Here is an 18,209-nt window from a genome sequence, read left to right as displayed (position 1 = left end):
TGAGTGGGAATTACATCAACCCACACTGGATCACATCTTTCAGTTATGGGGCCCCCCGAATCTGGATCTGTTTGCAACCAATCTGAACCGCAAATTCCCGTTCTACGCAAGTTGGCTTCCCCAACCAGAGTGGTGCAGGAATGCTTTTTTGATGAACTGATCAAAAATATATGCCTACGCTTTTCCGCCAATTCCTCTGGTCCCCAGGGTTCTTTAGAAAATGAGGAGAGAGCCGTGTCGCATTCTGCTATTAGCTCCCAGGTGGCCTCGACAAATATGGTTTACGGCACTTCTGCTCCTGTCACAGTGCGACCCGATTCTGATCTGTCCACTTCCGGATCTTCTGACAATGGATCAGGGACAGGTTTGTCATTCCGATCCGGCATCTCTTCGTTTAGCGGCATGGAACCTGAGCACTATGAGTTTGCCAACTTAAACATTCCTTCAGACTGCAGAGAGGTTCTTGCTAAGGCTAGGGCAGCCTCCACTGTGAAGACATACAAACTCAAATGGAAACGGTTCTGTCTGTGGTGTGACGCTGCTCAAGTACACCCTGTTCATTCTACACCAGATCAACTTTTGCCTTTCTTTTTACATCTAGAAAAATCAGGCCTTTCACATTCTACTCTTAAAGTTTTTCTGGCAGCAATTTCAAGATTTCGACAGGATGGTTCCACCTCTCTTTACTCCTCCAGAGTAATTCAGCAGTTCTTCAAGGGCCTTTTTCGGATGTTCCCCCCCCTAATTCGTCGACCGCCTCCTGCTTGGCACTTAAATATTGTATTGGCACAGCTCATGAAGCCCCCATTTGAACCAATCCATAAGGTCGATCTCAAATTCGTTTCTTGGAAGACTTCGCTGCTGTTGGCTCTCACTTCTTCACGTCGAGTCAGTGACATACAGGCTTTTACTACTAAACCGCCTTTTCTTCAATTTACCAAGGACTCTGTCTTACTCTGCACCAATCCGCCCTTTATCCCCAAAGTGCCATCTGATTTCCATCTTAATGAGCTGGTCATTTTAAAAACATTTTTCCCTAATCCTCAAACATCAGCAGAGAGGACACTCCATTCTTTAGATGTCAAAAGATGTCTGAAATTCTACCTTCAAAGGACGGCTAGTATCCGTAAGACTGATCAACGTTTTGTAGCCTACGGACGGATGCGAAAGGGGCATGCAGTCACCAAACAGACTATTGCATGCTGGATATCTACTGCAATTGCTTTATGCCATCAGCAAGCTGGCAAGGCATTTACTGCTACTGTTCGAGCGCATTCTACCAGAAAAGTTTCCTCTTGTACTGCGCTGTTTGCTGGTGTGCCTCTTCAACACATCTGCAGAGCTGCAACATGGTCCAGCAGGCACACCTTTACCAAGCACTACTGTCTGGAAGCTGCTGACAATGCTGCCACAGCCGTGGGGCAAGCGGTCCTACGTAATCTCTTTAAATAAGGTGAGCCTCTGTTGCTTCCATCCTCCTGTATACAAGGTACCATTTTCTATATGCTTCAGTATCTCTATCGTACTCTGTTTTATGATTGATTTACATGTACCTTGCATTATCTTGGTATCACTGCTAACTACTCTTATTCAAGCATGTGCATCTATGAAAGACACCCCAATACTGGAGAAGAACAAAAGTTACTTACCTGTAAACTGTGGTTCTCCAGTATTGGTGTCTTTCATAGAATCACATGCGACCCACCCTCCTCCCCTCAGAGGCTCTCTTCTGCTTGACTCTTTTGTCACTCTTGTGCTGCGAAAATCTGAGGGCCTGAGCCCCTGAGGAAAACATTCCAGAGGGTGCTGGCGCCTGATTGGCTGGAGTTTGGACTATTCACAATGACTTTGATAGGTTATAAAGGTGACCAGTTTTTCTTTCTATAAAGCTCTGATTCAATGCTACTCTATGTTTTTTTCTTACCTATACTATGGTTATGTTATTGCTACATTGCTATGTTATGTACCGTGGGACTCCCACTTCGACGACTGGGAATATTCAAGCATGTGAATCTATGAAAGACACCAATACTGGAGAACCACAGTTTACAGGTAAGTAACTTTTGTTCTTCTCCTGGAGGCCAAACCTCCTCAGTCATTTGCTCATATACTTTGAGGCATTGCACCACACACAGTTTGGGAGATTCTGCAAAGGCTGTGTAAGAAATTGTGTACGTGTTGGACTTTGTGCTCCTACTCACTGCGAAAACCACACCTTCAGGGGAGAACACCAGGGCTATTAGATCCAAAGCTCCCATGTCATAAACTCTCCTGCATGAGACGAGACAAAGTAATATTGCAAACTTGGCCGAGAGTTCTTTCCCGGACAGAAACCGATTCGGCTGCCATGACAAGAAAAGGTTCAGAACTAGGTTAACATCCTAGAGCACTGCATAGTGTGAGTCCAGTGGAAGAGAGAGGCGAATCCCTCTAAGCTACCTCCAAGCAAAAGGATGCTCGCCAATCTGGGCACCATCTACGGGAGTATGCCCCTCTATAATCGCAGAGCGGAAAGCTTTAATTGATCAGTACACTAGCCCATCCTCTGCCAGAGTCAACAGGAAATTAAGCACCTGGACTACATCCGCACCCACAGGATCCATGCCCCATCGCAGACACCAATATACTCATCTCGTCCAGGACATACGGTGGTATTGTCTGCCCAAGCTCTGGAGAGGAAGAACTCCACGTGACTCGAAAGACCTGGGAGTTTCCAGCATTGCCTGTAATCCGCCACACCATCAGATGCAAAGACCCCTCTTGCACCAACCAATACAACTTGAGATCCGGACTCAGCAGAATGTGAGGAAAGTTGGAGTGTCGGATTGGTGATTCTCAAAGTGCCAGAAAAACTGGAAACCACATTTGAGACTTCCATATGGGCGTTATCATGACCACCTCTGCTTGTTGACTTCGTACCTGAATGAACACCCGGGTGATCATCGAAAGGGGGGAAAAGCATAGCCCTTCTCATGACTCCAGTCTTGGAGGAACTCATCCGTCACCTCTGCTTGCAGATGCCGTCTCCATCGGAAGAACCGTGGCAGCTGGTGATTGAGGCAAGACACAAACATTTGTCAACCAGTTTGTGAAAGACCTGAGGTTCCAACATGCAAAGACTCTAATCCTGGAGGTGTCTGAAATGCCAGTCTGCTATATGGTTCACTTGGCCCGGGAGTTATTCTGCAGTGACTGAAATCTGATTCTCGAGGCAGAAATTCCATAACTCCTTTGCCATATCTGCGAGGGCTCTAGACCTCGGACCCCACAAGTGATTGATATATCTCACAGCGGAGACATTGTCTATCTTTAATGGACCGAAGACTGAATCCTGTCCTACGTACAGCACTGAACAGCGAACTACCCTGCCAGGAGCTCCAAACAATTTATATGTAAGTTCTACTCTAGGAGTGAACAGTTTCCTCCTGTGGAGAAATCCCCACACCTTATGCCCAAGCTTGACCTGCTGGCGTCCGATTCTGTCACCAGATTGGGAGCGGAACCGAAGATTTACTTGCCGTTCCAGGCCTCCATATGGGTGAGCTACCATTATATTTCCTCTCTGGCTTTGCCTGACAGCAGAACCGACTGCGAATAGGTTAGGCCCTTTCTCAGTTGTGGTGCCTTGAGGTGCTGTAGTGCCCGATAGTGAGGAAGGCCTGGAAAAATCACCTGAATTGATGAAGAGAGGTGTCCCACCAAGCAGGCGATCTGTCTTGAGTGATGTGCGGGGTTGGCTAGCGATTGACGGAGCTTGAGCCTGATCTTTGCTATTTTCCCAGAAGGAAGACTCAGGGATGCGGATGTGGAGTCTATGACGAACCACAGAATGGTTGCTCTTTGGGGCGGGATGAGCAGAGACTTCTTTTCATTGATGATGAGACCCAGGTCTTGCAATAGGATTATCACCACCTGAAGGTGTGCCATCAGTTTCTCTGGGCATTGGGCCAGGAGGAGCATGTCGTCTAGGTAGACTATAAGATGAATTCCCTGTGCTCCAAAAAATTCCACTGCAGGCTTGAGGACCTTCATGAAGCACTAGTGTACCGACGAGAAGGATGGGGGATGAACTCGAAAGACTGCGAGCGCCGCAGAAACCGCAGATGAGAGGAAAAGACCGTCCCTGCTAGGTATGCATCCTTTAGGTCCAATGCACCATCCAATTGGACGGAAGCAGCACGTCCCTGAGTAGACGAATGCGCTCTCCTTTGAAATGTCGATACACTAGACACTCGTTGAATTCTCGGACATTGATCACAGGCCTGCGACCCCTGTCGGTCTTGTCAACCAGAAAAAGGTTGCTGGGAAAACCATTGGGATGCATTACTGACTGGCAGATGGCACCCTTCTGCAGGAGGGCATAAACCTCTTCATTTATGAGCGCTGCCTTGTGGGAGGAAAGACTGATGGGTCTTGGGCGGGAAGCTTGCTGGGGGGAACTGTAAGATTCTATGTGGCATCCCTGCACTGTCAGCAAAACCCAGGCATCTGTGGTAATCCTCTCCCAGGCCATAAGAAACGGCACCAGCCGCCCCCACCCTTATCTGAGCATTAGGAAGGATATTTACCATTACCAGCATTGCCGCCTGCTTGTCCTTTGAATCCTTCACGACCATGGAAACATTGTCCTCTTGTTGGATAGAAATTGGAGAAGCGCCGGTTAGTTTGGTACTAACTACGTCCGGAGCCTTGTCCCCTGGGGATGCTGGGTAGGAGAAGCGACTGGTCGAGCGGCCCCTTAGAAAACTGGGGAGTGAAGACTTGCTTAATTTTGGATTGCACCTTGTCAACGACATAAACTTTGTCACAAATGTTCCTAACGCTCACAAAGGGATCCCTGAACAACCCCCTGGCGCCACTGCTCCCGCTTCCGACGAGCCAAAATCCCCCAATCTGGGGTCTACCTTGATCAGGAGGGAATGGTGCTGCTCCGTGGACAAAGCACACTTGGCATTCTCCTTGAAACAATAGTGTGCTGGGCCCAGTTGGAATGGACGTCTGGTGCGATGAAGAAACTTGTTGACTTGGCCTCCTTCATATCTAGTATTTTGGTCCTAGGACCAGAAACTTGCCTTGGCATGAGTGCCACGATCTATTGATGCCCTTTTTCGGATCTTTGATAGGCTTTGCTAGGAGTGCGGCCATTTTGGCATCCATATCCTGGGTTGAGGGCCACCTTACCCTAAAAGGTAAGGCGTGGGCACTCTGCCAGAAGTTTGCTGTAGGCATCTTTTTCTAAGGATCTGCGCAGCCATCACCCCACATATTTAGCCACTTTTTCAGCTGGGACCCACTCTGCTGACCTGGGATGGATAATTTAATCTGGGTACAGCGTGTCTGAATCACCCTGTGACGTGGAGACTAAATCTTAAGGTGGGTGCCAAGACCTGTTGGAGGCCACCTCTTCTCCCGAGTCGCCGGGAGAGTCACCGTCTTGGTGGTCTGGGGTGTCTGGGCAGAGGAGGGGCTCAGGATAGGGTTCGGTTTCCAGCAGGATCTTCTTGGGGAGAGGATTTGGCCAGAAACGTGTGTTTGAGGTGCTGGAACAAATTCTTATCTACCTCTTCTCCGCACTTTCTCTTTGAGGCTGGGGAATCCTCAGTGGGGGTATCCTGTGGTGGCTTAGCTGGTGCGATAATCTAGGAGATTTTGCCTTATTCCCGCGCTAATTTGTCAAAGAGGCGTTGTTCCATGGGCCCCATGAGGCCATTTACTGCCCTGTAGATTGAGGAGTCATCTGCCTCATAAAAGTCTTCATCTCACTGGAGGAACAACAATGAGTCGTTCTCCTCAGAGGTAGCCTGTGAGGGTTGCATGGCCGTTCTGGCAGAAATGATAAGGAGTGCTGTATGCTAACAATCTATATGTATATAGGCATCTGGAGAAATAGCGAGACCTAAGGCCTTAATATGTGGGTGAGGGGGCCCTGCTAATACACACTGAAGATATGAAGCTGGGAGGGATCCCAGGCACTGTGGGTGGCTGAGGGCACACCATTAGGTGGGCTTGAGCCCTGGGGACACAGACACCCTGTAGAATATTGCTGGTAATCGAGGCGATCCAGGACTGTGTCCCAACACTGGCCTTCAGAGGTCATAAATAATTTACTGACCCCTCAAGGTGTCAAAAGAAGCACTGACAAATTCAAACCCTACTGGGGCGTCAAATAATAAAATGAGGGGAAAATACTGACTCAGCACGGAGTTGGGCATCACCCTGGGCTGCAGTAGTAAGGATTGGTCAAATTCAGGCTCCAACGATGCGGGCTTAACTCCCAATGTGAGGGAGATGTGCGTTGCGGAGCCAGAGCACCTTTGTCTGATACAGTGCCCACTAGGGGCTTGAGGGTCGCATCACGGTTACATAACTGCCAAGGTTTCAGATTGCTATGTGTGACATTTTCATAATTTTAGTGTAATGATGAGTGACATTTCAACGACTATGAGTGACACTTTCTCACGAGTAAATCCAAACAATGAAGTGCTTGGAAAGAGATAATGTCAGAAAGTACACCATTTTGAGCAATGAGAAGCTCTGAAAACTACGTGAAACTTCTACAAAACCCCTCAAATGGAAAGTTAAGACTAGGTTTATAATGAACACCAAGTTTCTTCTTTTTGCGCCAGCCTATCTTATTCTGTATGCAATTCCAGTTTAAAACAATGTGCATATCCACAGTGCTTTCTGTCGCAGGCTGGGGCCTCCTAGCACTATAAGACAGATGCCACTATTCACCACTGTGCCAACCAATACTGGACTATGTTTCTCTCTGGTTACAAACAAAACATTAATTCAAACCCCTGGCATTTTGGAAAAATAATAAGCCTCATGTGGAAAGTAACTGGAGTAATTGCAGTGACCTAATAAGGTTAAAGCACATGCTGCAGAGATCAGATGAGTGAACTGTGCAGTCTGAGACAGACTAGGCGGGTAGCACCAAAACTCTAACCAAGCTGTAGATCAAAAGAACTCTGCGGTGCTCTTTAGATCTACACAGCTTGGTTACAGTTTTAACACACACAGATACATGCATGTATCAACATGTTAGACATTGGTGGACGAGTTCTCGTTTAGCAGATGTCAGAGACGCCTGAGGAGGAAGCATCGGGGATATACCTGGGGAGGAGATGTGGCCTTGGGGCTAGAGCTGCCAACCCTGGAAATGGGTAAGCATTACCAGGTTCAAATAACCAGCCTCAGCACAATAACCTGTGATTTTTGGCAATTCACTTAACCCCCCCCCCCCCCCATGCCTAAAACATATGTGTAAGGTTTTCTCGTGCTCATGTAAAGCGCTCTAATACCACCGGCCACGTTTGTGCTATATAAAACTGCAAAAAAAAAACTTTCGCCATTTTCATTCTCACCGGGAGGGGATGGTGGATGGAGCTGTCCCGATGCACAAAAACAAAGCATAAAGCTAAAATGGTTAGAAGATTGCGAGACATCGGCGGGCGTGGGATTGTGGCAGACATACTGGCAAGTGCCCCTCACCAAGGCCAGTAAATGTCCAAAAACTGAATGCTGTCTTCACTTATAAAAGTGTCACACACTTCACGATTGCGGCATGTTTCATGCAGTTCACTAATAAATAAACATAAAAGCAAACCATCACGCCTGAGAATTCCCCAGCTGGCTCGCATAGTTCACAGCCAGGGCGATGTATTATTTCAAAACTCCCCAACTCAAATCATAATAACTCCGAGCGGTCCGCCTCGGTCTGCGCGCACTACCTGGGCAGCCAGTGACAAAAATCACACAAGCAGACTGTCACAGTGCTACGCCAGGCACTGCTCTGCCAGGTGTCACCGCTGTGGTGCTGTTAAAGTAATCTGTTGGACCGGCAGCCAGGCACCACAGTCAGTGACAACCCTGACCGGCCCAAATGTTTACTGGACAGAGTGAGACTTGCGAGTTTGTGACAGGTTGCAGGGCAGAGGCAGCTGAAAATGAACTAGCGCTAAACGCTATTATAATTTATAGAAAGAATGCCGCTGCCCGCGTCCCAAGCAATGGGACATCAGCAGGGCAGCATTCTAGTGGCCGCCCATCGGAGCCTTCCCCCCCGTGCTGCCTCGCGCGCGAGGCCTACGCCCACTCGGGAAGAAACCCCCTATCGCGGGGAGCTGGAGGCGGACCGGGGGGCGGGGGGGGCGCGGCCTACTCACTACTTAGCGGGCTCTCTCGCCCAGTTCCTCCTCTGTCTCCTGCGCGCTGCACCCAGCCTGGACACGCGTTCTCCCACCCTTTCCTCGTACCCCGCATGTCAGGCTCAGCGCGTTATTGGAATGTTTTAATTTTTCTGTTTTGCGTTGCAGGCGGAGTTACAGGGTGATCTGGATGCAGACTGGTACAGTAAGGGTACCTCTGCGACAGGCGGTACAGTAAGGGTATCCCTGTCCGGCACAGTAAGGGTGCCCGAGCCAAGGTCCAGGAGCCGAAGGGGGTTCTGGGAAGACCGCGACGGCGCCCCGTTAGTCCTTCGGGCGGTTGGGGGGCCTGACCAACCGGGGGTGGCCACAACACGCTCCGCCCCTGTCAGAGGGGGCGGGAGTAGGAGGCAGATCACGTGACCCAGTGGATGATCTGCAAATATTTATGTGCCACACTGCCAGGGCATCGACCCACCGTGTGTGCTGGCTCACCAGGCGGGCGGGCAGCAAGGGGCTGCCTGCCCTGGATCGCCCGTAAGATAACCCAATTTTATTATCATACTGTGTTGTATGAAATAAACCTGCAGCAGTTCTTCACCCACAAATAAAGTGTCAGTGTAATCTTTGGGTGATGTCTGTGTATGCGTGATGACTGAAGCGGATGGCGGTGTGGTCACTAGAGTGTTCTTAAAAACAGCAGCCGAGTAAGAGGTACCTCACTCCACCCACTGACTCACTTTACAAACGACGGCCGCCGGGTACGATTTAGACTCTCGGTTGGGTAAGGTCGCGGGGATCAATTTCGTTATTTTGGGCAATTGTTACTGCGATGCGAGCAGCGCTGGCATTGCCACCGGCTGCAGCCTCCCACAAATTCATTTCATGAACTGCTGGCGCTGCCATTCTCTCTCCTGCCGTCAGTCATCCTGATGTAACGAATCATTAATGGCCCGCGGATGGCGGCAGGCTGTCTGACAGCGCAGCGCCACGGGAATCCCCAGAGACCGATACATTGTAGCAATGCAGGCCTGAATTTACCAGCACAGCAGGCATAGCTCAGTGGTGAGCATACCAAGCCTGCAAGATCAGGCGCACAGGCCATGCGTCGCCACGTGATGCCATTGCCAGCTGCCGAACACGCCAGTTAATGCTGCAGCGCTACAGCTGGGACACTAAGGAAAATCCATCATAGGCGTGACAATGCATTTCAGTGCGGTGCTGTGGAGCACCGCACTGAAATGCGTTAGTGTCACACCCGATGAGTGATACTTGGCAGAACTGCGGTTAACACTAGGGGTTTTGGTCGACTGAGGAGCGCAGAAGCGGCCCAGTTACAATCGGGAAATCTGAAAAGAAAATGCACGTGATCACAAAGTTAAAGCATGCGATGAAAGCTTAAATACACTTCAGAAAGGCACCAAAACCAGTTTAAATCAAGGAATAAATTAAACACCACTTAATTGGCTGCTGAGCAGCGAAGAAAGTAGGCAGCGACAGAGGACTACTTTGGGACCAGGCTACAGAGAGTAAAAAGGACTTATTTACTTTTATGGTTTTGTTTACCCTGGTGTTCATGGGAAAAGTAGTTTCTTTTTGTGCTTTAACCCCTTCAGTGCCCGCCCCTTTCCCCGCCCTGTGCCGGCCGTTGTATTAGCGGGCGGGTTTTATGAGGAGCTGGTCTCGTCATGGGCACAGCGCGACCGCGGCCCATGACGAGACCAGCTCGTCACGGGCATTGAAGAGGTTAATGGCTGCTGTGTTTTTTGATATGTGAATAAAGCGAAGATGGAAAGCATTATCCTCACCTCTAGGTCCTGACATAGAATTCCAAATTCACTATGGGACCATTGAAACCCCAAACTGATAATTTAAAGTCATGGTCAGATAACTGTTTCCACTATTTGCCAGCAGGGATGCCTTTTTCAGCAATGGCGTGGCTCAAAATCTACTGGTTCTACCTGAGTTTTCCTGCTGGCAGGGCACACACAGTGATTCACAGTAGCACCAGTAGCTCATCGAGTGAAAGGGAAGCATGAGCGTAGCCTGAACAGAGGATCCTGATTTTAACGTGGATTGCTATCTTGATTCCACATATATATGTTGTTTAGGGCTACAATGAAGATGTCAGTGGTAGAGAACGCAGATTACAAGTAAGTAAGATTTCCTTAGCTTTCATGAGACCTTTATTAATGGTCTTTGACACTGTGTAGAACAGTGTGCCCACCCCCATTTAGAAGCACCAGGATAACATGTAAACGTAGGATGATTTAAACAGTGTCTATGTAAAAAACAAAGTGTCTGCTCTAGAGTTCTGTCTAGCTAATGTCTGCATGGACTTCCAGAAAGCCGCTTTGCAGGTGTCAGTTTTAGGGCTATCTCTTAATTAAACTACATTGACAGCTTATCTCCTTATAGAATGAGCGTTCACTTTCCAAGTTCTTGGTGTATTAAACTTTTAGTTTCCTAGTATTTAATGCATTAGGCGTCTCGTAACATAGATATCAGCAAGATATTCTTCATTTGGAGATGGATCTTTTAGAAGACTAAACCAGTAGGAGTGCCTGATATACAAATAGTTAATTTTTTTCCTAATGTCATTAGCCTTTTAATTTGATTTTCATGTACTTTAATGGTATTCTGGTGAGTACTTGCTCACATGGATCTCTAGTACACAGTCCACACTTATTATTCCATTGATTTGGCAGAAACACCATCACTCCTGCTAGGGCATGTTATGGTTGCAGGACTCCCTGGCCATTCTCAAAGCAAATCCACCGACATACAAGTATAATTTGTTTAATATTATCTAATTTAGTGGATGTTAGACGCAACATGTCCAATATATGGTGTATTGCAAATAGTGATTGATGGGATATTTGCATGAGCTGCATTTCGTGGTTTACATATATCCCAACTGCTGGGTATTTTAGCCAAGTATGTTCAACGTATTCGAATAGCATCTGTTTATGTAATGGAACCTGAAATTGACGCCCATGTTTATTGCACCGTTTTTGCATATGAAAGATGTACATCACTACCTTGGAGCGACTGAAATTGTTTAAGTAAGGCACGTTTTGTGCCTTTAATATGCCCACAAGTGGTGGTGTAGCCCCTGAATCAATGGTGAAAAATCAAATAATTCATATTAGTACATACCAAAAAAATCAATAACATGATAAATTACACCTATACTAAAACTATACAAAGAAAATATAAGCATAATGTTAAAACCTCTCCTAAATATTTCCCGGTTTTAAGAAAAATTGAAGGCGAGCCTAGTGCAAATTAGGATGAAATTGCCTCAGATGCTGACCTTGCCCAAATTTTCATCCAGATGGACCACAGATGTAATTTCCTCCGATTACTTGGTTGAAATCTCATTGCTGTGATCCCGTTGTCTTCATCTTAGTCAGTAACCCTCTATGGTTGGACTTATTATGGCTTTGTCTGCTGGTAGTTTGGGTAATCAGTCTACTCAGTGGTTATGTGGGTTCTAGGTTGTCGTAACTGATAAGAGGGAAATGGAATAGAGGGTTGAGCCACCTACAGTGAGTTACCAAGGACTTTTTTTCTCTGCTACATGGGCAGTGGAGCGCCCACCTGGGAAATGTACACATTTCACACATGTAAAGACTGGGACAAGGAAGATGGAATCAGAGTGATGATATTTTTGGTAAGGTTTGAAAAAGTTTATTTTATTATTTTAAATCCGGTTACATCATACAGCCGATGATGATGGCAAAATATAGTAGTAATCATTTTGCATGACCTATTCAGCAAATTTTCATCCTAGTACAATATTTGACGTGCTACGGTGACCAACTTCCTCATGCAAACTAAAAGAACAATCATTTATTTACCAGTTTGAACAGACCCCCAATACCATTATTATTTTGACCCAAGCTCCATCAAACAACCAAGATTGCGGTGTGCTAAGTGCATCATTTAAACGTAGTATAACAATTGAACATTCCGCTTGTTCAAGGGGGACCCAGCGTCAGGTGGGTCAGACAATGCAAGAATCATATTCTACCAAACCAAAAAGACTTTGGCTAGTCATATATCAAAACACACTTTTTTCATATACACCTCTTCCTCTGTAGCCCATTCTACCATGTCTTTAAACCATCCTCCAGTGGAAGGTGGGCCACTGCTGTGCCATTTAATAGCTATCCTTCTTTTAACCAAAACCAGTCTGATTTTTCCGCCCAGCTGTTTCTGTATCTTTCCAGGGCAAAGCCCAGCACTCATTGTGAGGGGAAGATTCCAACCAGTAGCCTTGTATAAATTGTGTAACTCTTCCATCCAGAAGCCTTTTATCATAGGGCAATTCCATTTGATGTGGAGGAATACCGCCTCTTCTCAAAGGCATGGAGAAGTGTAATGGGATACATTTTATGTAGTTTTATTGGGGTCAGATATGTCATGTGTACATACATAGCACTCCTATAACCTTAAAGTGGCCATTTGTCAATACTTGTTTTACTCCCAGGAGTATCGCACCATTGCCTATGTTAGTGTTTCATCTACCGCGTCATGGCAGCGCTCTTGAACTTTTAATAGCCCCATAGGTTTATCTGAATAAAGCACTCTATATAAGTGAGTTATTAATTTCCTACACCCAGCCAACAACATCATCACCACCATGGACTGCGTGCGATCTTGTAAAAATTGTCCAGCCACAATTCTATAGTTCTTATGTACATCCTCTATAGAAGAATCTACCATTCTGATAGAGATCTGTCAATGTGTCCCAGCTGCCTTTCTTCCATTTATCTATGGACATTGATTGAACAATTTGTGCAAAGGAATGGAAGGCCCAGATATGCACGTAAGGAGCATGCACACTTGTCCCACTATAAACAGTATGGTGTGTGGTCTCCCCCTACCCCTGATTAGAAGAATATTCAGTGGGATGCTTATATGCAAACCCTTAAGCAGTGTTTTTTCTCAATTGTCACCGTAATCCAGCCAGTTCCCTGCATGTTGCAAGTGAGCAGCCATGTAATAAAGCTCCATATCAGGAATCTCCACACCTCCCCAGTTCCCATTCCCACTTCAATATGGTGAATTTGACCCTACTCCCCTTGCACGTACAAAATAATTCCACCAATAATTTATCAAATTTAGCAAAGGTCTTTTTATGGATTTCAAATATAGCGCCTTGTAAGACATAAAGGCAGTAGAATAGGATTTCTTTTTTGTCAAGGCTCCTTTCCTCATCTAGGACAATCTAAGGGTGTTCCAGAATTTAATAAATGTTCAGAGTCTATCCACCACCCTGTCGATATTCAGCTTATAACCGGCTACTTCATCATGTGTGATGTTGATGCCAAAATATCGCAAGCTATCAGTCACCCAAGTCAGTCCCACCTCAGGGAGACATTGGTCTGGTTCATCTTTAACCTGCCCCAATGGAAACAATTTAAATTTAGAGATTATAAAGACTCGAGACCTCTCCAAACCCATTTAAGGCATGAAGTAAGATAGGCGCTGAATACTTTGGCTGCCTGAAATACACCAGATCATCATCCGCTTATAATGACACTATATGTATGTTATTACCCAAATGAATCACCCAAATTCTGAGCACTTCCCACAGCCAGCATGCCATTGGATCAGCGGCAAGCACAGACAGCAATTTGAAGAACGGGTAACCCTGCCTCGTGCCTCTATTCAATGCAAATCTTTGACTCTTTCGTTCCTGTGCGGATATTTTCGTTAAGTTATCAAAACTCTTACTTTTGCGTGCTGAAACAAGTTTAAACGCGATGTTTGAGCAGTCTTTACCTTGATTGTGAAGCCCTATAAAACCATTTTTCGGTGCACTTTATGCTTTATCAGACAATTCGTCAATTGATAAATGTTTTAATAAACTATTTCAATACCATGAAATTGTTACAGATTTGCAGTTGCCAAATGCGCAGCATTTGCAGCGCATTTTCCATGCCGAAATTGGGGTTTAACCCTGGATTTGTGCATTAACCACTAAAAATATTGTGTCTACAGAACATAGACATTTTCTTAATCTAAATAGGTGACTCATAATTGTCTTTGGCAAATGCGCCACCTTGTATCTGAGTATGATGCAAGTGAAAATATCTTTATTTATCATTTTCTTTTTTCAGAAATCCCGGAGCTTCTTTGGTTCACATGGCAGCAGTGAATCCTTCGCCACCTGGCTCACTGAATTCAAATAAGCCTGGCTTTGCAAGAGAGATCTTGGGAACCACGTTGGAAGGAAAGTATATCTGCTCAGATTGTCGGAATATACTGCGGAGACCTTACCAAGCCCAGTGTGGGCATCGCTACTGTTCGTACTGCCTCAAGAGAATTATAAGGTGATTACTGGGTAAAAATCTGTTCCTTGTCTTTTTTTGCACTAAGCTGTTCAATGGGTCCCATTCCTTTTTCGCTAACGTTCTTTACTACTCCATTTGTTTCTTGTATGTTAAGTCTTCACTAGTAAGTTGTCTGTAGTCATCTGTTACTCTACCCTCCATTGTGATTTGTGTAGCACTTCTTCATTAACCTCATTGTGATGTTTTTAGAGAGAACTAGGTATTAGCTATGTACATAGATGAGTATTCCCGTCTGTGCATTTTGTCTTGGTCATTAGTTAGCACTGGGTTTGTAGTGTTGTCTGCATTTAGCCTATCCTGCTCCTTTCATCGTGTTAGGCATTATTGTTTGTGCACTTCAAATCAGTGGTGTGCTTGAAACCCATGCAGTACTGTTTTATATATTTAAATGTTATTTATTCGTATTACTTAGATTTTACAATTTAAAAGGCATGTGCCTCAGAGACTACCTTAGAAATGCAAGCATCATGGATGAAATGCTAATTAAAAGATTGCTAGTGCAACGTCTAGATGTGTGATCCCTTTGAAGGATAGGTGGAAAATGGTGTAATACGGAGAGTTGCAAGACTCATCACTCATAAAATAATGGTGGCTGAATTGATTGCATTAAGTGGTTTCCTAGTGCAGATGACTGGTTGGTGCCTTAGGTGAAGGACATGTTGCATATAGCCTGACAGGAAACATTCTTAGTCTTTTGAGAAGGTGGTTATGCACAGATGTAAGATTGTGAATTCTTACAGGTTCCGTGATTAAAGAGAAATGACATGTCTCACAAGTGGGTAACCATTTTTAGGTCTGTCCTATGGCAGCTTTAGCTGTTTGTTAGACCCGTGATAGCAAAAACAGAGAATACTAGTGTTTTGTGCACTTTAACATTAAGCATATTGCTTTTACATTGATGCAAAGGTAAAGAAAAGCTAGTTCCTCTTGCAATTCTTAACCAGTGGCACCCACAGACAGTGCGTGAAACCCCACCCCTGTCTGCCCTGCCATCTGCACCTCCTTTTGCCCCCGGGCGAATTGAGCTTTGCAGTTTTATGAATAGCCACAATGGATGAGTGCGTAGATGTCCCACCAACGAGCCAGGAGCCCCTCACTGAGCAGAATACACCCTTGTGGCAATGTAATGCATGAAGAGGAACTCAAGTTGTGACTTAAGCAATACCACTTTATTTGCCTCCTGTACACAGTAAAGGCATGTTCCCAAACTTATCTTGAACAGATTGCAAGACTCACTAGGATCAATATACAGAAAACCACCCATGCAGGCTTTCTAAAGGGCTGGGCACTGTTTACAAAAATGTAGGTTTAATGTCCTAATGCTGATTTTTTATTTTAATGATCTTCATTGTTTTCTCTGGTATTGTAAAAACAACCCATTATAACACAAAAGCAAATAGTACAGCTTTTGCATGTACAATTATTTCGACATTAGTATCGGGTGTAGCTTTACAAGTGACAGGATAGGTATACATTTTAAAAAGCTTCCAATATATTGAGTATTCTTAGATTTGAAGAGTACTTTATTATGAGATGGCTGTTGGAAAGGTCTTCCAGGTCATGAGAAATCTAAACATTCCGCTTAAACTGGTAGAAACTATTAAGTACTCCTTATACAAACCGCTATCAGAGTAATATTGTGTTACAGAAACAGTTGCGATTGGCAAAGGTGTGAGGCAGAGATATTCCCTAGCCCTAATTCTCTTTTTGTTTATCAACAGATTAGCGGTAAAACTCCAATGCCTCCAAGAGGATATCCCAATTTGGAGGGGATACCAACCCCCTTTTTTTTTATGTAGCTGATTCGGTTATTAACGCACACACACCATAAACATTATATTAAATCTGTTAGTTGGTTTCAAGCCATTTTTCAGAGACCGCAACATCCTGACGGTGAATCCAAGTTTGTGGTGTCCTACAGCTGCTTTCATTTGATTATTTGAAGACCCAATTTCTTCTAGCTCCTGTTTGAATAATCACATTCTAAAATTCCCAGAATGCCTGTCAGCCAGTCTCTGTGACTTCAAGGCTGTGCTGTTTCGTCTGTTTGTGTCAATATAGTCTGCAAAATCAACAGCTGTAACGTCCTGAACGTCTCAGGATCGTTTAACAGACACGATAATGAGAACGCAACCACTTGTGAAGGTTTAGTTATTTTAATGAAGGCAAAAACAGTACAAGGAATAAACAAAGGTTATAGTCACTGGAATCCTCCAGGCTAAGTACGTTACCAGCCCACAGCACGGATGGTCCTAACCGTCCTCTGCATATACGCCGATCCCGGCGTATGCCAACAGAGGGCAGAAATGAAATGGCCGACAATGCCAATCGGTAGGCTGTGAGGGGCACGAAGAGTGTTGGGGAGAATCGAGGAGTCAGGGAAACACCCAGCCGGGGTCTCTACCTGAAGGGAGCAGCCGCTCAACCTCTTCCTCAGACTGCACCGGGACGCGGAGTCACCTCCTGGTGATGCGTCACCGATACCCCAATCACAAGCAAAGAAGACTGAACCGAGAGCAGCCGCTCGATCGATCCTGTGGACTTCCGAGTCTGTAACGCGGCAAACACCTCCTGGTGTGCGTTACAGCTGGCAGTCCCTGTATCTCTGGTCGGGCTGGGAGTTACGACTCCAACCAGCAAAAGCGCCACTGCGCTTTGACTCAGCCGAGTCAAAAAGCGAAGCTCAATGGTTATCCGGTAGAGCTTCCGGGTCCTTCACAGGTGACGATGGGGCAAGACACGGCCCAGGGAGTAACGACTCGACCTACCTCCGTTCTTGCCTTACTGGAGCACCACTCCGGAACACTGCTCTTCACTAAACAGGTACGTCGGTGTAAACACAATATCCGACAGCCTTGTACCTCCCGGTTCCTCCCTTTATAGGGCGTGTTTTCCTTGAGTTATGTAACAGCTCTCCTGTTTACATAAGGGCGTGTTTCCCTTGAGTTATGTAACAGCTCTCCTGTTTACATAAGGGCGTGTTTTCCCTTGAGTTATGTAACAGCTCTCCTGTTTACATAAGGGCGTGTTTTCCCTTGAGTTATGTAACAGCTCTCCTGTTTACATAAGGGCGTGTTTTCCTTGAGTTATGTAACAGCTCTCCTGTTTACATAACCTCTCAACCGCTAAGCATCCTGGGAGATGTAGTCCGTTTACGCTGGTTACCGTTTTCCTCCCCTCGCATGACAGGAATTCTTGACAACAGCCTATACTTTGTAAGGGGCTTAAGCATGAGGGTTTGAACACCTAGTGGCCTTTTGTGTAACGGAAAACATGTGCATAAATATCTGCTGTTCCTTGCTCAGGTCACCCTTCTAAACTGAGGTAAAGTCAATTGAAGGTGGCCATGTATTTGCTGGGTTTGACTTTGTACTCATTCGTTGGGGACATGTAGCTAGATTTCCTGTGTGGTCTTTTGGGAAGGGATAGAGCAGCTACTCTCCCTAAGACTAGTCATATAGAGAAACTCTGTTGTCTATTGGGTTAGCCATCTGCTGACTCAAAACCAGCCAATGTCACCAAGGTCAAACGTGTGTTGGCTAGCTCATATTCTGGGAAATTATCTTTCTTGTTCGTTGTGACATTGCCCTCAGATCCAATCTAAGTAAAGGAAACTACCAAAACTAAACATCGTATGTAGAGGAACCCTATTTGGATGTTAGTTATACTTCATCTAACAGATGTCTCTCTCTGT

At 45.6% G+C, this 18,209-nt stretch overlaps 1 protein-coding gene across 5 annotated transcripts in view; it reads left to right on the top strand.

Annotated features, from left to right (window-relative positions):
- TRAF2 (TNF receptor associated factor 2) overlaps window positions 1–18,209 on the top strand; it is a 407,403-nt gene that overhangs the window by 167,147 nt on the left and 222,047 nt on the right. For all 5 annotated transcript variants that reach the window (XM_085610939.1, XM_085610956.1, XM_085610929.1 and 2 more), the window contains one exon: window positions 14,282–14,494. In XM_085610939.1, the coding sequence (XP_085467065.1) occupies window positions 14,282–14,494 (213 nt within the window). The remainder of the gene's footprint in view (window positions 1–14,281; window positions 14,495–18,209) is intronic.

The sequence above is a fragment of the Triturus cristatus genome, chromosome 1_2 (genome assembly GCF_964204655.1).
Source record: "Triturus cristatus chromosome 1_2, aTriCri1.1, whole genome shotgun sequence".
NCBI lineage: Eukaryota > Metazoa > Chordata > Amphibia > Caudata > Salamandridae > Triturus > Triturus cristatus.
The sequence above is the reverse complement of the archived record's forward strand: the minus strand, read 5'-3'. Positions and strand labels throughout refer to the sequence as shown.